We start from the raw sequence: 22,598 nt of genomic DNA on the forward strand, positions 1-22,598 counted from the left end.
TGGAGAACATAATGCCAAACTAATTAACTTTTTGGATCTCACCATCCATGTACAGAATGATCATCTAGAGACTTGGACCTTTCGTAAGCCAACTGAAGTGAATTCAATTTTACATGCACATAGTTGCCATCAACGCTCAACAATTCACAATATTCCTCTTGGAGAATATATCCGAGCGAGGCGTAATTGCAAAGATGACCAGAAATTCCAACAAGAGTGTACATTTCTAAGGAATCGTTTCAAAAAGAGAGGTTATCCAAACAAATGTCTGCAAAAAGCTTTTGAGAAAACCAAGAATCTACAACAGGAGGAGACTTTAACCCCTAAAAACATATCGGAGCAAAAACAGATGAAGCTAATGTTCATAACCCAATTCAATAAAGATTACCAAGTAATCAGAAAAACGTTACAAGAACATTGGCATTTACTTCAGTTGGATGAACATCTGTGCAAATTTATTGACGACAGACCGACAATCATTTTAAAAAAAGCTAGTACTCTCAAAACAATTATCTGTCCATCACTGTTACCAGACCTAGAGAAAGTGAAACAAGCCACCTGGCTCACCAAAAATGAACCAGGTTTTAGGAAATGTGGTTTCTTCACGATGTGCAAATTTGCAGGTGATAAAACTAAAGAACTTGAAGGCCCCAACGGAAAATGGATTACAATCAGACATATGATAAATTGCAGAACAAAGTATGTTGTTTATGCCATTAAGTGTACCTGAAATAAGTTGTATATAGGTAGCACTAAAAGGGAGCTAAGGACAAGAATCCGCGAGCACTTGGCTAAAATTGGAAGTCAGGACCTGTCTCTGCCATTATCTGCACATTGGCAAAAGAATCACCAGATGGATGATAAGTCAAGAATTCAATTCATCGGTCTACAACACATTACAATGAATAAAAGAGGTGGAGACAGAGTCAAAGCATTACGCCAAGCAGAGGCTAGAGTGATTTGCCTTTTTAACACAACTGCGCTTGGTTTGATTGGACACTGAAATGGCATTGTTCCTATAGAACAATTATGTATGCTGCACAATACTCTCTTCTGCGTTAGAAGCTTTAGTCATGTGTCTTACTACATAGGTAGATTATTTCCACATGTATATGTATTCGGATTACAGGGAATCTTAATTATGTTGCGCTATTATTATTCGTAATGTACTTTGAACACAACTCAGTTCATATAATTATTGCGAGCAGTGGTGACCTTTTTCCTTTTCAATCTTCCCCATTCCACTTTTTTAGGTTTCCAAATTCACTAGAATCATTGATGTAAGAACACACTTTAGCAGGTTTGAGTTGATGTACCCAACGGTATAGATAGTCAAGCATTATTGGAGTCAGTACACCTTTAACAAATCATGCATGTATCCAAGTTACTATGACAACCAGCATGAGTCTTTAACGGAACTCTTATCATTAACTGCGGTTTGTTTCAAAGCATAACTTTCATATGTTGTACACTCGGATGCATGTCTATGAAGTTAGACATGTACTTAATTTATCTTTAGTTTTTTGCTAAGCTCAGGAATCCGCGTGCCATTTGCCTAGGAACACTGTGCAGCGGCGGATTTGGCTATGCGTCGCCTTGGAACGACTTAACAAATAGTTCCAAGATGGCGTCCGCCACCTCAGTAATCGGAAGAAGCCAACGCGTATGACTGGTGTATCACTAAGTAAGTTTCACTTATGCTTATACGCTCTGGGCACTTATAAATTCTTTGTTATATTGGGCTACAACCTACAAGATCGAAGAGTTCACTTAATACGTATTACTGAATGGCTACGGCACGCATTTTGTGCTCCAAATGTAATGACATAACATATTGTGTTGACCGCAGTACTGGGACTAATGGGGCCTTTCTTATTTATTAGGACATTAGATCTCACGTAGATGGGATTAGACCCAATACACCTCAACCTGACAAAGACGAATTAATGACCCCCTGCATGGGTAAGTCATTACACTATGGAGACGTAGCTTTAACCAGTAACTTTTGATTTACACGATCGTGACTAATGAAAAAATCTTTTCTTGTGTTCTGTGTGTTTTTGTCCGTCCCCCTTTCGCTTTCCCTGCATCTCCTAATTTGCCATTTGTTCAATTTATTATATTGTTGTGCTTTTCACTTAGCCTGTGCTCTCCTTCCCAATGCCAACCCTATAATCTCTCTGTCTTTTGTGCACAATTGTTTATGGGTTTACACGTGAATATGGATCAATATTTATGTGCATTTGTGCGACTTAATGTATTCATTTTTTGTTGATTCTCACTCATGTTCGTTTGGCATTGGATATATGAACTGGGGGCTTTTCATAATTTGTGCTGTTTAAATTACTTTACATTAGAATCTTATGGATGTAAAAGTAATCAATTAGCCCTGATTTGAGAAAGGCCAGGAAGGGCCGAAACACCTGTTATCACCTTAGGGCAAACCTAGTAACCTAACAATAAACACGTTTTCACTCTATTGGGCGCAATGTCATGGATTTTCTTTGTATTTTTGTACTATAATCTTCCTAATGTATATTGTATTATAAATGTAATTGAAACACTATGTAACCATGTACATTCTTTCATATCCAACATTCACTTGACAAATGTACAAATATGTATCCAAATATGCTGTCACTATGTAATTAATGCCACGTGATAACTCTGCAACTAAGTTATGTTTCTGCCAAGTGCCATGATGTCTTTGGGCTGCTGCGCGCTATACAAATACAAATAAAATAAATAAATATTTTACTTTGGAAATTCCATGCTAAGGTTAGCACAGTCAGTAGATTAAACACGCACAGGATTGACAGAATAGTATACATAATCATTAATGTAGCGTACGGCAGCTGGTAAACACATAAGAGTCCCATTGCCACAGCCAACGGACTCTAACAGGAAGTAGAGATGCGTTTGTGAGGAATCGAACAACGAACGCTGGAAGGTAAGCAAGGATACTCTGGCGATTAAGGGGCCTTGATAAGCAGGGAAATTTGATATATTAACTGGAGACATATGTTTTTACTAACTCCTGTAGCCTGTACCACGGCACCCACGCCGCATTAAGGATTGGCTTAGCACCATTTAAGACCATTTAAGACGACCACATACAAACTACAAATACAGGTAACACAGGTCATAGATTTCACATACTTAAATGATTCTAAGCTCATTCATTGTATAATTGACATACTATTCCTATATTTCTCTCTTCCTTTTGGTTAGATGAGCTGACAACAATGTGAAACATGGGATCTATGATATGTTTTTACTCTACATTATCTTTACATTAATTGTGATTTTATTGCTACTGTATGCTCACAGATTATGAGGTTCGTCCTGATGAAGGAATAATCATTTTCCGAAATGCATTGGCACTAGGACATTTATATGTATCTGTATTTGTGCTTAAGTCTGCCTCACCAAAGAAATATTTAGTGAATGCAACTAAATATAGTCACTTCAAAACTGAAACTAATGACTACGGCTGATTTATTACAAAAATTAACAAGAAATACTAAAAACTACCTTTAGAGCAAAAAAACAATGGATTTTGGAAACCCCTTAGCTGGGGCAATACCAGAGAGCAACTGAATAGCTGCATCTTTTTATCCAGCTTTCCTGCTACACAGCCTGTGTATAGTGCTAGGCAGCATCCCCACTGCAGAAGGCCCCCCCCAATGGAGTCAATGCCTCGAGGAATGCAGCCATGGGAAGCAGTACATGCAGATTTTGGATCTCCGGGTCGCGATGTCCACTCCCTGGTGGTCGTGGACCAGTGGTCTAGGTACCCAGAAGTGCAGTTCATGGAATCAGTGGCATTTGAAGACGTGGCGGTGGCACTTGATAAAATCCCCCAGACCTTGCGCTTGGACAACGGACCACCCTTCCAAGGCGAGAGGTTCGCTGAATTCCCGAAAGAGTATGAGGTCACCACAGGAAAGTTACCCTGGTCTGGCCCGAGATAATGGCGAGGCCGAGCGCTTCATGAGGACGCTAAACACAGTGTTTCGGATCATCCGCGGACTGGGCGAGTGCCTTTGCACAGCCATATACTAGTTTCTTCGGGAGTATTGAGCTACTCCACACTGCTCGACCGGGGTGGCCGCTGCTGAGGCCATGTTTAGGAGATGCCTGAGGAGCCTGCAGCCAGATGCAAGTGACCGGGAGCCTGCTGTCATTGATCATGCTCAGGTGGAAGAAAAAAGGAGATACAGGAATGAGAGCAAGAGTGTGAGACGGGGACTTCAGTACCAGCTGGCACCAGGAGATGAGGTAATTGAGAAAATCGGCATCTCCAGGGGAAACGGTCACTGACATATGAGCCAAGCCCAATGGACGTGGTTGCTGTGAAGGGGTCGATGGCGACGGACACCAATAGAACAGACACAGTGACCATGAATGCCTGTTTTTTCAAGAGAGTTTCAGAAGGTACGAGGCTGGGGGTGTCCCAGGGCCGTGACTGCGTTGAAGAGCCTTGATGAAGGTGGTGGGGTGGCTAGCCTACAGGTTCCCCGGATTCGGGGGGATGCAGGAGAGGAGAGTCCGAGCTGGGAAGGGGGCAAGAGGTATCCTCAACGAACTGGGAGAGGGATGCCAGCCTACCTCAGTGATTATGTACTGGACCTCTGAATCATGCAGGCTTAGACTGTGATATGTGCCAGCTGTTTGCCACATGTTTGAGTGGGTGGTGGTTACGTGTTAAACTGTTAGTACATGCTAAACTGTTATTTTGTTTGTTATGAAAAAGGAGGAGTGTGGTGTCCCCTTTAAGGTACGCACACAGCGAAGTGATGTAACTCCATCGTGTGCAGTTGAACAATAAAAGGGGCATTGTCACGTGTGCTCGGGCAGAGTAGTGCGGACGCGAGACAGTGCATCCTGTGTGTGTATGCGGGTGGAGGGGCTCACGCTGAACGGATCCCGACCACGGTACTCACCCATTACAGGGGGCTGATGTGTGAACTTGCTTTTTGTTAAGCAGAGAGGTGAGGAAAGCATTGTTGCATTCTAGCTCATTGTGTATGTATGTATTTGTGCAAGGAGTGTATATTTGTATTACGTAATGTGTGTGTGAAGGAGTGCATGATGAATGGGGTACTGGTTGTGCATGCGAATGAGTGAGTCTATGATGAATAGGGCGCAAGTGAACTGAGGGGCGCAGCCTCTAAGTTTGCCCCACCCTGTTTCTAAAGTGGCCTCTCCTATCACGTCAGCCCCCCCGATCAGTGTTGCCAACTTGGCGGCTTTCTTGCTATATTTAGTAAGAAATCACGCCCCCTAGCGAGAAATCTAGCTACTTTCTTCCATTGGTATGGGGACTTGTGTCATTTATGCAAGTTTTCAAGCCAATAGAAAAAAGTAGCTAGATTTCTCGCTAGCCATGCGGCTAGTAGTTTGGCCATTGTTTCTGAATAAATATTCTCTAACCTGGACAACTTGCATCACATTTCATCAAAAACTCCTGCTTGCGTACTATTCAAAAAGTCTGTCCCAAAAAGAATGACGAGCCATTTGCAACCGTGGGCCACTTTTTCATTGGTGCCCGAGACAATTTTATGCCCCAGTCCAACCGTGACGCTGACCTAGCAGGGGGTTTGCAGATCAGAAGTAGCTAAATGAGGTGCTTTGGTAGAGCAGTGCATTGTGTCAGTACTGGAACTGTTGCTCTCCTTCATGTCAGGGGTGAGGTGCATTAGCAGAGCTGCATGTGAGTCCCAGTACGGAAACAGAAGAGAAAGCTTCAGGTCAGGATTATTGTTCACTTGCATGGCGGCTTCTGTGGGCTACAGGATTGACCTATCACTGGGTGCTGCAGGCAAGCAATGAAGTTCAATAGTGGAGGTGTCTGTGTGCCAAAATGCTAAACTGGCACAGGGTGCTGTAGTTCACTATTGATGCACATTCAGGGGCGTTGCTTATTCTGTAATATTGGGGCGCGTGCGTTTTTGAGAGTTCCCAAAAAGCAATGGTGCAGATCCAGCTAAAAAAGGACAGCATGATGAGACAGGAGCCATGTGCATATGCTGTTACAATGAATAATAGCGATATTCTACTGTGATTGCGGCACCGTCACTCCTTCCATTATATCGCGCCATGTTTGCGGGACGCAATCCTGATAATTATTCAGACTCAAACCACTTCGAGGGAAATTCAAAACACTCACATTCTGGCCAGTTCGAGGTTCCCATAGCGTTCAAACTTGTACAGCTATTTAGGGCTGAAATAGTTCCTGGTTTGAAAGCGAGCAAGGGCCCTGCACAGGAATTTTACACGTTTTTAGCTTTTTCCGGCAATTCATAAACAAGCAAAATATAGTTATTACAATTTCTGACAGGTGTTTACTTCTGGCAATGACAGATCAACATGCATGGTGTACTGCACTTATGCATTATGTTATGTACTGTCATCTGTAGGTGATCAGACCACGCCACACGCATACCTGCCTATATTTGAAAATCAAAATTCTTGATTCATGCCCCGCCCAGTCACACAAAACTCTGCCCATTTTCACATGACTCCGCCCACATGTCAAAAAGGTAAACTCTGCTGTAATGCGATGTGACGTCAGAAATGTGCAGTTCAAATTGAAATATGCATATTTCATTAAATTGCCTTTTCACAACCAACCAAATTACTTTCGCCTTCCATAAAATCAACACGTTAAAATGTGCACATGTAAACTCCAAGAACGAATACAAAGGTTTTCCCTGAATTTTGCAGTACCGAAATTGGACATTTCACCTTAGTTGTTTTTCATTAGGTTATGTAGTGCAGTGTTGAGTTGTCCAGCCTGCAAACCTGATGGCTGTGGTCCAATGGGGCTGAGTCCACCCCAACCTGGGCAAAAAGAACGAAAGCAAAAGAAACGCGCGTTCGCATTGAAAGTCGTCAAAAAAGAACGAAAGGTGAAGCAAAATAAACATGCATTATTTTGCTTCACCCGCCTTCTTTTGCCAATGTGCTGGAAGCGTTACAGTCATTGCTGCAGAGATAAAGCCACACTCAGGCAGGGAGTCTGCAGTGGTGCAGTCCTGCAAGCATAACAAAAAAAAAGCAATCAGTGAAAGCTGTCCCCCACCAAAATTCCTGAGATTCCAGGGTCTTTCCTGGTCACCCGGAGAAATGGTTAAAATTCCTGAGTCTTTGGGAAAAATCCAGAGGTTAGGCAGGTATGGCCACACGTACAATTAGGCAGCTAGCCGGCTGAAAAATTGAACGAGAGGCTACAACAAGCATGCCCTCGGCAATTACCCATCATGCAGATGGCAAATTATGCAAATTAGGCGATTACATCATTTAGCTACTTCTAGCTACTTTTAGGACAGCAATAGCTACTTTCCTTACTGAGGAGTTGGCAACACTGCCCCTGAAAAGTGGGATTCGTTGAGCCCCTGCCTGTAAATTACTGCTACACAAGTGGGAAAATGTCAGACACGTTGCTGTCACCCGAGTTTTATCCAAAAATACCACTTGGAATTTTTCCTCTCAGAAGTGCGATGGGTCTTCATTTATAAGTAACACAGCCTGTATTTCAGCTGTTTTTTTCTCCAATGTGCAGGGGGCGGCGTTATCGACGTGCTGCTCACCGATCAACTTTCCAAAATCCATTCAAAAACGAATTTTACCAAATATTCCAGGGCTGGATTCATCGTAGTGGTTTCTCCGCAACTACTATGTGTTTTCCTCCATGTTCTTCATTTTTTCTTTTACAATCGTCCTTATCTTCCGAGTTCAGTAAACAAATGTGCACTTACAACACAAAAATAATGATTAGTTCGGCCATGTTGGCTTGGGAATGGATTTGTGTTTATGCCTTACGGATGTTAATTTTGCGTCACGTAGACGTGCTGTCTGCATCCATTGCGTTGTGTTTACGGCTCTGAAGCTTGTTTTACGGCTCCATCTCCGACACTCTTTTTGGCCGTGGTGCTGTAACTCCTCCCTTTCTCTGCTTCACCAAGATGGCCACCGGGGTGAGAATATGGTGCTGTTCAACCCGGGGCAGGGAATCTGACCCCATCCTTCTCCAGGAGGGGTATAATGGGCTGGGAAAGTGTGGGTTTCTCTGTGGGTTGTTGTAAAGAGAGGTTTGGGCGGGCTGTAGGGCACGGGAATGAGTGCAAACACGACCCAGGATGTTAGAAATCGTAGACCCTCATATACGATTCTGAGCATTTACCTGAAATAACGTATCTTCTCCCTCTTCTTCCCTTGAGTCGAGGGCAGGGAGGGGCGAACCCTCGCACCTTCTCTACATGAAAAACCGGTGTACTGAAACACTCAATTGAAAAGCAATTGTAGTCTCTATGTCGTGGAAGATTTAATGGGTTGGAATTGCTCCGGGTGGACGGCGGTGAGAAGGGCTGGGAGACTCACTTATCCTTCGGACCCTTCGTTTAGAGTAGACTATAGCTGTAAGGAAGTACACTTGAACTAGGGAGCATGTCAAGGCTTGTGTTGGGTAAAAGACTGCCGTAAAATGTGAGCGGTCTTTATAGGCTAGCGTGTTGATTCTCTGTGTGTTATTTGGTTTATTAGCCGACTGGATAGTGCGAGAATCGGGAAATAGTGTCTGATATGAGAACTTTTTTTGTCAAAGCAACTGCCGGGTCACCTAGTAAGCGGGTGTTCTCTTGGATGGAGGTATGGGGTGGGGGCGGAAGTTGTTTTCTACACATTTTACCCTTTACCTAAGACTCAAGGTTTTAGATTTTGGCCATTGTGTTTGTCCCATTGAGTGCCCCTAAGCATACAGTTTATGCCACATAGATATTCTTGTATGGCACTAGTAGGCCAGAGTAGGCAAGTAGCACCAAATGTTGGCACAGGAGCTAAATAGCTGCCAGCTATTTCGATCCTGACTAGTGTAGAGGATAGGTGGGTTGGCAAGTTTTTGGCTTTGGTATAGTACACTGTAAGTGGGAGCAGGGCAGTTTTAGAATCTTTGGTAACAAAGATGGGGTGACACTGGTTGTAGGTCATGCTTTGACTTAAAGGTGGTCCTTTTTGTGGTTTGTGGCATTGTTTTGTTATCAGAACAGTCTTGTCTGCGCCAAGAAGCCGTAAAAATTGTCAAAGCTATGCTTTGCAAGGCAGTGTGTTGCACGGTCTGGCACTCATGTTGACATTGTTTTTACAGACTGGGGAGTATGGATGTGTGCTGTTGTTGGTTGTGCTAGGCTGATTTGCAGATCGTGGGCGAGATGACCTGTGTGAAGGTGATTGAGTGGACTAATAAGGATTCTCACCAACTGCATGTAATGGCTCCTTCTCTGCAGACTCTCTACACTTACCCTGAGAATTGGCGGGCGTTCAAGGCCCTTATTGCAGCCCAGTACAGTGGGGCCAAGATCAATGTCCAGTCTGGGCCCCCCCAGTTCCAGTTTGGACAAACCAACAAGACGCCCGAGTTCCTGAAGAAGTTTCCCCTTGGGAAGGTGAGTGATAACCATGTGTGTGGTCAGTATTGCGGGAAACGGGAAATGTGGGGTTCAGGCAGTGTTATGTTATCTTGCTTTTGTGTAGCGCCTTCTGTTAAAGCTCATGGCTTCGAAAAGCGTTGCCTCTCAAGAGAGGGAAAGGGGAAGTGTCATAGAACATTCAGTAGTGGTATGGAGAAGTAAAGACGGGTAGGTAGTAGCGATGAGGCAAGGGATAGATAAGATGCACAGTAAGGCATACAAATGAAAAGGTATATAAGCTAGGTGTACCTTTGTACCAAAATGATAGCTGTATTCAATGCAGCACAGTGCCAAGAGGAGAGTTGGCTAGAGAGGTGTCCTCTGCCAAGTTGAGGGTATGTCTGGAAGTTAATTACTGCATGATGAGCCTGGGCATGTTGAAGCCATGCCCGAATAAATACATGCAGCAAAGCCAATGCTCTTACTTTACTATGCCCCAATATGTGGCAAGGGTTGTATGTCAAATCTTAATTTCGCAGGTTTGCAAAAGCTCCCTGAAAAATGATTAAAATCCCATCCCACAATTTTTGGTTAACCCATTTGTGTCATGGTTGCCGTAACCCTACGCAGGTGCGCGAAGTGCTTATGACCCGACTTTGAGCTCTTCCACATGTAATGGAGAGCCAAGCAATGTAAAAATATATTCCAAAGAAAATTCACTCTGTAAAGCCCTTACACCCAGAGATTCTATAAACGGTGTGACGAATACATAAATGTCAGCCTTTCTCCTGAAAAGGCAGCCTCTTCCCATGAGGTCAGGGTGTTGAGGCCGCTACCTGATAGTCCCCTTCGAGATGGTACACAGCAGGAGGCACTCATGGGGAGATATCCCATACAGTCGTCCGTTTCCCTGGAGGGAGTATGGGCCTGATGGAATCCTCACACCTTCACATACCCTAGCCTCTTTTCCATCTAATAACTCCTTGACTAAAACCATGTACTGTTGTAAGGCAGAGGATGTTGCTCTTCTAACTACCTGGGCGAAGAAGAGTGAAAAGATCCCATTTAAGACATCCTGACGGATCCTTTAGAGGTTTTCTTTTTGGTTCGACCTTGAATAACAGTTTTTATAACCAACACTATGACATCTGTCGGTCTCCTTCTATGCACACCCTTGAAGAGTGGTAGCAGTGAATATTTATTATTTATATTTTGCGTATGCTTCAGCAGAGTAAAAACAAACTTTTAATCGATTTAAACATTTCATTCTGACTGAACATTACTTTTCCAAACACCTCACTATACGTTCTCTATTTTCGGAGCATATTGCTTTTCCAAAGGCTGAATGTCTCCCAGGTGGATGTAAATCTTCCAAAGAGAATTTTATAGAACCCAAACATGTTTTCCAATGCAATAGCCAGATTTCTTTCTGCTGTGGGCCACTTTGTATCCACCACAAACGGTATCTACTACTCCAAAGATTTCCATTTGAGCGCGGCTTTTGTGGTCCATAAGTGATGCTTATGAGCAAATCTATTTGCATGTGGCGTGAAGATGGAGAGATAGTATATCAGAAGAGGCATGCAACCTGTTTTCTTTTAACCCATAAAACATACTCGCCTTGGAAACAAGATGACACGAAGCAACACAGGATTGATCCCCGGGTCCGCGCTTAGAAACCAAAGTGCATTATAAATACGGCAAAGTCAAAATTTGAGTATTAGATATGCATTTGCTACACCCTGCCATAAAATTGTATTGTGGCCTGGTGGTACTATTACGGCAGTTCCTAAAAAATGCCTCCATTAAATTGTATTTTTAACACTCGTCTTGGCTGTGTACCCAGACGCCAGCGATTGCGATGAGGTGCTTTTTCCTACATGCAGGAAAACTGGGCAGCAGAAGGGTCTCTGTTCATATCGTCACACCGAATACTTCCAAGATCAGCTGCAACTCTTCCACCTCCCCACCCCCTTTAAATGAAAGGGACCAATTCCGGACTAGATTAAACCGTCTGGGTAAATTTTGCTCCTCTGATTTGGCAACCAGAGCATCTTTGTATGGGAAAAGATGCTTTTTTTTGTGGTGGTAGGGCCTGGGATTTTGAGTGCTGGTTCCTCTGGGGCTGATTTGTCAACATGATAGTTGCAATTTGATCTGCCAGTGATGTCTCCTGGCTACTTTTTTTTAATGCTGATTTTGCATAAGGAGGATAGGCGCAATGTTTTGCACTCATTGGGTCTCTTTGTGAGTTCTGGCTGCTTCTATTTCCCTCCAGGTTCCAGCCTTCGAGGCAGGTGACGGGTTCTGTGTATTTGAGAGTAATGCCATCGCTCACTATGGTAAGTAGGGGCCATGCTATAATTCTGGTTGTGAGCACACTCGATCATAAACAGTTGGTCCCCCTGCCATGACATCATTCAGGCTATCTCCTTTATTCCTCTTGTAGTGAGTAGCGATGAGCTCCGTGGCATCAGCCGGGAGGCAGCAGCCCAGGTTATCCAGTGGGTCAGCTTTGCAGACAGTGAGATCGTCCCTCCCGCCAGCACCTGGCTGTTCCCCACCTTTGGGATCATGCAGTACAACAAGCAGGTATGTGTTACGTTGGGGTTGGGAAGGATGTTGCTGGTGCGACTGCTTCCTGCTGTCCACGTTGAGGTGGGTTTGAGGACTGCGAAGGCTGGTGCAGAATCGTTCTTCTATCTCCCTTCCTCTCACTATGCCCTGTTATTTAAGCCCCTCCATTGACATTCCAATTTGTGACATGCTGTGCTGCATAGTCTTTCTTTTAGGGGCACTGTGGAGTATCTACATGCTATTGTGATGCTTTCAGTTTTTCTTTGGCTTGACTCTCCTTTCTGTTCAGGCCACGGAACATGCCAAAGAGGAGGTGAAGCGGGTGCTGAGCACACTGGATGCCCACCTGAGGACACGCACCTTCCTGGTGGGGGAGAGAGTCAGCCTGGCCGATATCTCTGTGGTGTGCGCGCTCCTCTGGCTCTACAAACAGGTGAGGATGTTAGCTCAAGACTGAAGATGTCGGCTTGTGAGTGGGTGGGCCTTCCAAAACCAACTTGGCCTCCTGAGATCTGAAGTGGATATGGGCTCTGGTATGGCTTGTCAGTATTTCAGTTGTGAATGCTTTACAGGACTTTGGTTGACATTCATAAACTTCTATGTGCAGGTGTTCGGAACACTTAAATGGATCCAAAAAAAATAATTTTAGCAAAATGTAATGAATTTCTGACATTTTCTAAATACAAAAACATCCCCATCATTGACAAATTACCTGTTTTGCTATTTTCAGTGTATAGACACCACGTTGATGTACTAGCTGTGTACTTTGTCTCTCTTCCCCTATCTACCCCCGCCCACCTTTTCTGCCATAACCAAGGGAACTGCTGAGGAATCCAAAATCTGTTTCTAATTGGGGGTGGGGATTTGTCACTTTGATCCCTGCACTATATTCCACCAGCTATCTGCTACTTTTTTTAAAAAAGATTTTTTTTTTTACAAACTTTATTTTCTCAAGAGCACAAGTTACAAGCATCATTCCCATCTTTTGGTTTCGTCGCATTAGTACTCGTGAGTAAAACTGTTATAACACCACCCCCTTCCCCCACCCTTTCTGGGCAATATAACTTCCAACTTTGATCAAGGCAGCACAACCGTGTCCGAGATGCATAGTGTACCAACTCCTATCGTTAATACTCAATGTTCACAGGATGGAAACTCTGCGCAGGTGATTAGGCTTAAAGTACATTTGTTCCTTATCGTCCATAAACTCATGGAATGGCAGCCATGTGTTCTGGTATCTCGGGAGCGATCCGTATACCAGTGCCGTTACCTTTTCCATGGCCATCACTCCCCACAGTCTCACCCACCATCTGGCTACTGCTTGTTTTTCCATGTTTGTGCCAGGTTGATTCTAGCCGAGTTCAGCATATGGGTGATAAGGTCTGCTCTATACCCAGTGTTCGCATAACAACCCTCATCCGCCTTTCCCAACAGGATCACCAATGGATCTAAGGGGAGTTGTACGCCCACCACCTCTTTGATGTGGCTCAGGATTTTCTTAGATTATGTCTCCGCCACTGGGCAGGCCCACCACATATGGATCAAGTCCCCCTACTTGCCTGCATCCTCTTCAGCATGTTGTGGGGTGGGGTGGGGGGGTCTTCTGGGTTAATAGAGCGCAGCTGGGTTAATAGAGCGCAGCTGCGGCCGAGTTATATACCACTGAAGGTGCATTTTGTACGCCGCCTCTTGTTGAGGCGCATTTAGAACTTTTGGTGGCCGGTCGCCATATTTTACGCCATACCTCCCCGGGTACCGGTACCCCCACGTCCTGCTCCCATTTTTTGCATATGCAGTAAATTCTCCTCTGGGTCAGCCCCATTCATCAGCTTATAGTCTTGACGCCCCTTTCTCCGGTGCCCCCTCTTTTATGGTAAGCTCTAGGCCGACTGGATCTTGAGTGGCCCCTTCCTTTGTTTTAGTTTTTGTAATCCAATGTCTGACTTGGGTGTAGCGAAAGCGTTCCCCCTCTGGGATTTGGAATTTGTTCTTACACCCTTCGAATGTCAGGGGTGTCCCCTCCACGTACAGGTCCCCCCGTGTCAAGGATTGCCCTCCTATACAGTGTGTCAAGAAGCCAGGTTGTAGTCCCGGTGTAACGTCCGGGTGGACCTCTGCCTATTCTAATCCTCCTTCCCTGCAATGCCTTGTCCCAGTACCATTGTGGCTTTGGTTGTTTCCAGGAGTGTGCCTCATGACCTCTATGCCTGCCTGGTAGGAACCCCAAGTTCTCAAGAGGGACCTTGGTTGCCTCCCTCTTCACCGTTGTCCACCCATTTTGGTTCTCTTCAGGTGCCCATTGCATGATTGGTGGCACTTGTGCCTCCGACAAGTACCTATGGAGTTCCGATACCCCCAGCACCTGCGGCTGATGTAGGAGCCCCTTCCCCCCCGGCACCCCAGGTTTTTTCTTGTTCCATATGAAAGCCATCATTTCCTTTTGTAGGTTTCTAATCGCTGGGCCCTGGATACGCACTGGCAGCGCCCCCACAATTTACAGGAACCTAGGGAGAAGGGACACTTTCACTGCCGTAATGCGAGCAAGCCAGGATTACTCCTGCATGTCCCAGCGATTTAAGGTCTGTGATCAATATTTTCAATAGCTCAGGGATATTTGCCCCATATAGCCTCCTATAATCGTGTCAAGTGGATCCACAGATCTCTTTTGTCCCCATTTCAATGCATACCGTCTTTTCCATTCCGACACTCGGTCTGGGTCTTCACTGATATTGAGGGCCTTGGATTTGGGGTAATTAATGTAGAACCCGGAGACCCTGGCAAACCTGTCAAGCAATTTGTTGGTTGCAGGGAGTGAATAAGTTGTCTTTCAAAAAACATCATGATGTCATCGGCATAAAGCACACATTTTTTTGGGGCCCCTTGGTTCCCACTTCCATTCCTCTAATTTCTTGATCATTGTGGGCCCTCTGCGCTAGGGGCTCCGTGGCCATGGCAAACATCAGTGGTGACAGTGGGCACCCTGGCCTTGTCCCCTTGCTAATCGGTATGCTGACTGTAAATTAGCTGTTAACCATTAGCCGCGTGGTAGGGTTGACATAGTTGACTAGAATCATTTGGGGATCCCTGTCTGGCTTTAACAAGAGAACCGTATTGGCTGGTCCCATGTCCGGTAAGCCCGCCCAGAGTCCCTTATATAATTGAACAGCCTTGCCAGGGGGCCTACAAGGGAGGGCCTTAACTTTTTGTAATCGTTACAGAACCCATCCGGACCGGGGGATTTGTGTTCTTTCAGAGCGCCTATCACCCATCCCACTTCCTCCGTTATAGGCGCCTCCAACATTTGTCTCTGCCTCCTGTAATCTGCAGCAGTTCCACCTGCCCCAAAAATGCTTCTTGCGCCTTCCGGTCTATCTGTCCCCCTTCAGATTGTGCATGTAGTATGAGTGCATTATCTCTTTTTTTCCCCCCTCTTTAGGCTATCTGCTACCTTTTTTAAGAAGTCATCAAGGGGGCTGCTGCTCAAGTTTTAACATTACATTACTTTCGAAACCTTGTGCGTCCATCGTTTTGAAACTCTACAGTCAACGGTACATGTTTGTCCTCTCCTGTTTGTACCAGTGATTCTGGAACACATTCTAGACACGTTCATGACATCATGCCATTTCAAGTGTAGCAGGGGGAAAAGTGCTGGTATCCAGGATTCTTTTTTTCCAATGCTAGCAGCAAATTCACTCCTTGTTGATGGTTTATCTGACATCCTTGACACCAACTTCTAATCCGTCCACCCCCCAGACATGAATGAACGTCTGTCGGCAAGAAGATTCAGCCACACCAGTGAGGTATCAAGCTCTTATGCTTTGTGGGCATGTTGTGAACCTGATCTGTGGGAGACTTCAGCCAGCACACACAAATTTGTAATGGAGAGATGTTTGCTTGCTAGTCGCATCATTTGATAAGGATGTGGCTAATACAAGCCACCCCTCCTATAGTTTACCATGCTACAATGACCTTTCCGGCAGAGGAGGAAAGCAGTTGCTTCAAAACTGCCTTCATCAGCAATACAGTGGCCTTGCAAGACCCCTTCTACAAGGCACCCACTTTTGAGAGAGCATGTGACTGCCCATTTTCCACACGGCAGGCGAGGCAAAAATGGGTGCTGTTACAATACTCTTCTATTCTGCACCACCAAACTTTCCTTCGAGGAAAGTGTGCATTTAAGACTCTGGCTGTTCCGCAAGGTATGAACCAGTATTAAAAAAATAAATCTGCAATTGAAGAGGATCTCTAGCTACCCGGGGATAGGGAGTCTATTCTTATTTGGTAGTAAAGAAATGCCTAAGCTGTTTCTGCACCTCAAAATGCTAGCCAGTCATTGAGAGAGGATAAATTCAGAATGTTTGCTTTTTCAAATTTAGGATGGATGTGATAGCGCCATTCCTATTGGCTACACATCTGCCTGAACGTCGTGCTAGATGTGTGGCTGCCAACTGACCAGCTACTCTCGGTGTGATTCTATTCACAAATCATTATTTGGTATATTTAGTGATGTAGCAAACCATTATCTCGGCTTAGAATTAACCCAATCCTAAACACTTGTTTCTGTTGCCCCAGTGCCTTATTTTCAGAAATTAGTATCTTCAGCCCAGCCCCACCAATAACATTTGTGCCTGACTCCAATGCTCTTAAATTGGCATTTTTTTTGTTTTGTTGGGGAGATGAGGCAGCAAAGACTATATACTTTGCATTTTGGGCTGGAAATTCTGCCAACTTTACGAGGTCACAGGAGGTCAAATGACTGGCTGAAACTGTCAGTGTACAAAACCACTGTCAGATGAAGGATCGCTTTGCATCTGAACCGATTATCACTGTAGGAACGTAATTACTCAGTTTTAGAGCCTGCTTGTCTCAACGTGTTTCCCTGACACCTTTGCTGCCCCGAGGTAGTGGGTTCGTCCAGTCCTATGTAGAAGTGGTGAGACCATTAGGCTGTTTTGTCCATGGCCAGGACAGTAAACTTGTGAGTTCTTCAGTCACTGGGGTTAGAAATGGCTCACTCGCCCTTCGCAGGATGCAGGTCACTTGGCGTTAAAACATTTAATGAACGTTAGTGGCTGCTACTATGTTAAGATGTTTGTGTTCACCGAAGCCTTGGTGGAGCTCCTGCCACTTACTAAGTGTTTTCTTTACCCTCAAGGTCCTGGAACCATCCTTTCGGGAGCCGTACGTCAACACCAACCGTTGGTTTGAGACCTGTGTAAACCAGCCACAATTCAAGAGCGTTCTGGGCGAGACAAAGCTGTGTGAAAAGATGGCACAGTTTGATGGTGAGTATGTGAGGCACTGTTGCCCGTTTCTCATCCCTCAGTTATGATTGCTTTATACCTGGTGAGGCAAGGCTTTGACTTTGCAATGTTGAAAATGTTGCCAGTAGGTGGCAAGTTGACCTCACAAACGCCAATGTGTGTGATAAACACACAATGACATGGTTCTTGAGGTCACTGGAGAGAATACTGCCATTTTTTTATTTTAACAGGAACACTTGTGGGACTGAATTGCCTTAACCTTTTATGTATGGATGTTGTCACTGGTGTGCGGACTCTTCAGGGATTGTAATAACTGAGCTAGTTGGCTCTTGCTTGTGTCTTCGGTCCTGGCAAGCTTTACACAGACCCCACCAGGAGCTGGATTCCAGGACAACTCGTGGCATGTACATGTATGCATACGACATTAAAAGTCGTTTTGCCAATTGTCTCCATTGTTCATCATAGGCAGAATACTGAGCAGATACAAATAACTGTTTTCATTTTGATTAGTGCTTTTGCCGGAATTCATTTTTACGTTTGGTATGCTGCACGTCATGCTACTAGCCGGTTGTCTGCATGGGCAAGAAGACGTGTGTTTCAATGGCTAGTGCTACTAGCCGGTTGTCTGCATGGGCAAGAAGACGTGTGTTTCAATGGCTAGTGCACGTTTTGTTGCCTGATTTTGTTCTAGTCTATTGTCCCCCAGAAGTATCTCCTAATCAACGTGATATCCTATAAACCGGGGTGTGGAGGGCCTACTTCTAGTTCCTGCTGTTAAAATAATCGCTGCCTTGAGAGCATCGTCTCTGACACTGTCACGTTTCCTTTGCAGCAAAGAAGTTCTCTGAGTCCCAACCAAAGAAAGAGGCCCCAAAAAAAGAGAAGGAGCCCAAGAAAGAAGAGAAAAAGAAAGAAGATAAGAAAAAAGAGGAAAAGAAGCCTGCAGCAGAGGATGAGCCAGATGAAACTGATGAGGTGCTGGCTTCAGAGCCAAAGGCAAAGGACCCTTATGCACACCTACCGAAGAGGTAGGGCTGAGTGTGTGTGCACTTGGGGAACCCACATGCGCATGCCAGGAGGACAGGTGGGAGTGGCTTTTTGTGGAATACTCTGCAGTAGAAGTAGGGCTTTTTGCAGCACCTGCATGCCTCCTTAGGAAATGTGCTGGGAAAGCAGGAACGCGAAATCATTGAACTCCAGCTAAATGGTAGAGGAACAAATCTAGAGACCCTGTGATACCCCTGTCTGTGGTATTCGGAGAAGTGCGTGAAACCTGTGGTGGAAAATAATTGCATGGCCTGACTGGTCAAGAGGCACTTCTTTGGCCGACGTTCATTCGGCGGGGCCAGCCAGTAAGGGTTCTCGGGAGTTTTTTGGTAGAGGGCTGGGTTGGGTCACTGACTTTGGGAAATTTATTTTGTAAAACATTTTTTGGGTTCATCTCTGGGCGGCAACAACATTGGAGGCGTGGTATTCTAGTACCTCATTTGGTTTCTTGCCTGCATTGTGCATGCCTGGCACACTTAACCTTTTAGGTGCAGCTCCTCACCTTGATGTCTGTGAATGAAATGCGGCAGACAGTGTTTTCATTTATTGGGAAGAATGGTTAAGTGCTTTGGTATAAGACTACATTATCGATGGCCACAGCAAGCAATGCACTCTGTCTAGCAAGTTGCTTTACAATGATATTCGAGCGATCAACATGTCTGCCAGGTGATTGGACTGTGTTGATAACTCTGGGGGCAACAGGCTGACACAGCCAGTCTACATTATGTGAATTTGAGCGTGATGATGTAATTCGGAGAAACTATACTACTGCATTTCTCGGTTGCCCCCCCCACCGCCCCTTATCTGGAGCAGTGTTGAAGGCCTGTGCAGCTGCATTGTTCGTAAATATCGTGGTATGGCGCAAGGGTTGAACGCAGGATACCATGCAGTGAGTGTGGTTGGAACTAGGTGGGTTGTGGGTAGTGGCGGGTCTTGGCATAAGGGTGGAGAAATGGACCTAGCCCGCTGAGCATGGTGGAAAAAACAGGTGTTGGAGTAGTAGGATTGAACAATATATATATTTTTTTGTGGATGTGTTAGGGTGCACTACGCATGACCGCTGAGGCATTGGTGGTCATGCATGGAGATTACAAAAGGATCATGGGGAGTTGCAAGCCTTGTGGGAAGGGGTAGGATATAGGAGAGGTGAGAAATGAGGATGGTGGTCGAGTCTTTGCTCATTTATGCTAAACACTCCATGAAATTGTTATTGTTATTTTGCATTTATATAGCGCCTTATATACCATTGGTATGGTCTGAAGGCGCTGGTAGGTTGAACGCCCTTGGGAACCGAAGTTCGGGTCAGTAGAGAGAGTAGAGAGAGTCCTAAGGTGCGTGTGCGCACCCGGTATGTGTGCAGCTGGTGCGGAATTCGTGTGGTAGCTGCTTCTTAGCGGTAGGTGTGGTGGTTGAGAGATCAGGAGTATGTGTTCGCTCTGGCAGGATTTATCCAGACCGAGTGTGGCTGCGTTAGGCCTGAGGAGAACGCCTGGCTGGGGGTGTGAAACCAGCAGTGATTACTTAGAGTGATGGGGAGTGAGCGGGAGATGTTGATATGAGAACAGTTATACCGAATGGTGTCATAGTATCTCTGTGTTCTATTTGAGTGGTGGTGTAAAGAAGAGAGTAAGCGTGGGGTGTGGTATGATATATGCTCTTTCAGATGTTCCCTGCATTCCAAAACATATTATGTAAGTCACGCAATTCTATGCTATCAGGTCCGTTCTATGCATTATTATTCATTTCAGGCGTTCAAGATTGCCCTACACACTCCTGTCTGCTCGACACACTCACGCACTCTAAATGCAATTGGGTACACTTCTAAATGCAATTGGGTACACTTCTAAATGCAACTTTTTCAGAGAGGCTATTGGTCACAACTTCTAAATGCAATTGGGTACACTTCTAAATGCAACTTTTTCAGAGAGACTATTGGGCACAACTTCTAAATGCAATTGGGTACACTTTTAAATGCAATTGGGTACACTTCTGTCATTTGGTGATAGATGGCAGCTAGAATGATGCAAGAGGAGACCTAATAAGTAATTTTGGGGAGGTGGGGTTCACCTTGATGGCTAGGTGGTAGAACCAAAAAGTGGTTGTGTGAGGTTCAACAAGGACAGACCTGGGGGTAAATGATGTGAGTTGGCAGTTTCTGTCAGATGTAGTGTTCATCGGTAAGAGGCATTGGCCTGTAATCCACGGTTGGAGAGAAGAGCAGATAGGTTAATAGCATAGGGCAGCCTAGAATGGAGACAAACGCCCTTAATTGTGGGTTCCATAGACCTAATTTGGTTTGGAGGTGATCTGGTTAAATACCACACGTTCAAATTTGAGTAACATGGCAGAATGTAGACAGGCAGCGAGTTGTTGTGAACAGATTCTTTTCAAGGGTAGCCATCTTTATTTGTAGCGAGCTGGAAGCACAGGCACAACACAGATTATTGCATGAGAGGCAAACTATTTTATCTGGTCTGCTTTCAATATTTTCTAGCTGTGTCCTGATGCTTCTTTAGAAACATTTCCCATAAAGGTATGGAATGAGTTGGCAATGGGCAGTACAATGTAGCTGTGGGTAGCCATTGCTGTCAAGCTAAAAGGCTCTTGGTTTGCAAGGAGGTACGACGTAGCTCTAGGCTCCTGGCAATTTCAAATCCTTGGCTACCAGGGCTTGCAAAATTTACCCTACTTGCGTTGGTGAGATTTTTATGAACGAGTACTATTTGTATGGTACCTAACATTGCTGGCGAGTATGGGGTTATTTGACACTGTAAACAAGCTTGTTTGCAATTAATGTCAAAGGCCAGTGTCCATGCATGCCACCAAATGAAGTAAACTTATGACGTGCACCATTTTTATAGAAGGCACTGGTATATTTGATCACCTGCTGACATGGGGTGAGTGCATTGCTTTTAGGTAAAGTATGTCAATTAAGGAACTCGTCCGGCGGCTCTGGTGGGATTTTTAAGAATTTGAGAAGGCTGGCAATGATGGTATCTTTGAGGTGAAGTTAACAGAAGGGTTGGTATAGACGGGAGTAGGGTGACGTGATTTGGTGTTTGAAAGAGAGCTTGCCAGGATGGCAGTTGAGTAGATTAGTAGTATTTAGCAAAGCCCAGAGATTCCTTGTAGAGGACCGGAACTCTTTGTATCACCCTGCTCTCAGAGTTGTAGACATGTTAATTGTGGGCTCTTTAACCAACGGGGAGGTCTCCCAAGCAAGCTCAATACAGACCCAGACTTTGTATTCACTTTCGAGAGGGGACCAGTGGGGGGAGATCGACTGGTTCTAGTCCAAGTAGGGGGGGAGGCAACCAGTCGCCTGAGGAAGGCTTCCAACGAATGCCTATTGGCTCCGGCTCACGTGGGTTATAACCAAGTGAGGACAGGGCACCCCATGCTAAGCGGGCGGGAACACTTAACGAGACCAGGCATGACGCTATGCTTCCTGGCAATAGAGGGGTCACTTTCCCAGACACTTGGGGTGTGGAGACAAAGCCTGAGGCCCCTAAGGGCGCATCAGCAGCAAAAAGCTTTTCGCCTTCATACTTGGTCGGATGTCTGGAAGTGCCATGGTCTCACAAAGCCGTCTTTGGGGGACTGGGGAGCACCCTCCCAAGCAACACTCACCCACTGAGCACCATGGCAGGGGGGACAAACTGTTAGTACGGGTAGCCAGTCCTTTGACCTATTGAATTGTATGTATCAACCAAGACTTGGACACCGAACCAGTTACTTCCACGACAAAAAAGGGGGCCTACAACCTCTGGATGCAAGAGAAATCCCGGGGCAGCAGAAAGGCTTCCAAATTACGTTGTCGCACACGATGGGGGCAGGCCTACTTGTTATGTCTAACTAGGACAAATCTCCTATTGATATTCGCTGAAATACTGAAGCTGCAGGTCCTGGCTTCTGGTGATTGACAGAATTGTATTCCCTGACCAAAGGGATTCAAACTGCTGTTGTGCATTTGAATTCTAAACTAGTTTACGAGTCAGTCATATTGGAAAGCAAAAGCCTTCACAACCTAGGGTTTTACGGTTGCCCCCAATCGGTGTTACCACTACAAAAGGCTCAGTAACAATTTACTTAACAAACCGGGTCCAGAAAAAGTTGGAACTAAACACGTCTGCAGAGTTTGAACACTTACCGTATTAACTGGGTTAATTGGGCCACTGTTATCTCTTCATTGTGGAAAACAGCAACTGGGTGAGGGAGCTTCTTGCGTGGCTATCGGGAACAGCAAGATAGTGCTTGTAGCTGTTGACCGAAGCACCAAAATGTTCACTTTAGCTTCTTG

At 45.2% G+C, this 22,598-nt stretch overlaps 1 protein-coding gene across 2 annotated transcripts in view; it reads left to right on the forward strand.

Moving 5' to 3' along the window:
• The first annotated feature begins 7,777 nt into the window (after positions 1-7,777).
• EEF1G (eukaryotic translation elongation factor 1 gamma) overlaps positions 7,778-22,598 on the forward strand; it is a 34,364-nt gene continuing 19,543 nt past the window's right edge. Inside the window, exons 1-7 of one of the 2 annotated variants that reach the window (XM_069645216.1) lie at positions 7,778-7,982; positions 9,288-9,446; positions 11,689-11,752; positions 11,860-12,002; positions 12,277-12,420; positions 17,143-17,272; positions 18,084-18,279. In XM_069645216.1, the coding sequence (XP_069501317.1) occupies positions 7,971-7,982; positions 9,288-9,446; positions 11,689-11,752; positions 11,860-12,002; positions 12,277-12,420; positions 17,143-17,272; positions 18,084-18,279 (848 nt within the window). In that variant the 5' untranslated portion in view covers positions 7,778-7,970. Of the gene's footprint in view, positions 7,983-9,197; positions 9,447-11,688; positions 11,753-11,859; positions 12,003-12,276; positions 12,421-17,142; positions 17,273-18,083; positions 18,280-22,598 lie in introns of those variants that run through there. The other variant, XM_069645215.1, reaches the window with a different exon arrangement.

The sequence above is a fragment of the Ambystoma mexicanum genome, chromosome 2p, assembly GCF_040938575.1.
Source record: "Ambystoma mexicanum isolate Mex_15411 chromosome 2p, UKY_AmexF1_1, whole genome shotgun sequence".
NCBI lineage: Eukaryota > Metazoa > Chordata > Amphibia > Caudata > Ambystomatidae > Ambystoma > Ambystoma mexicanum.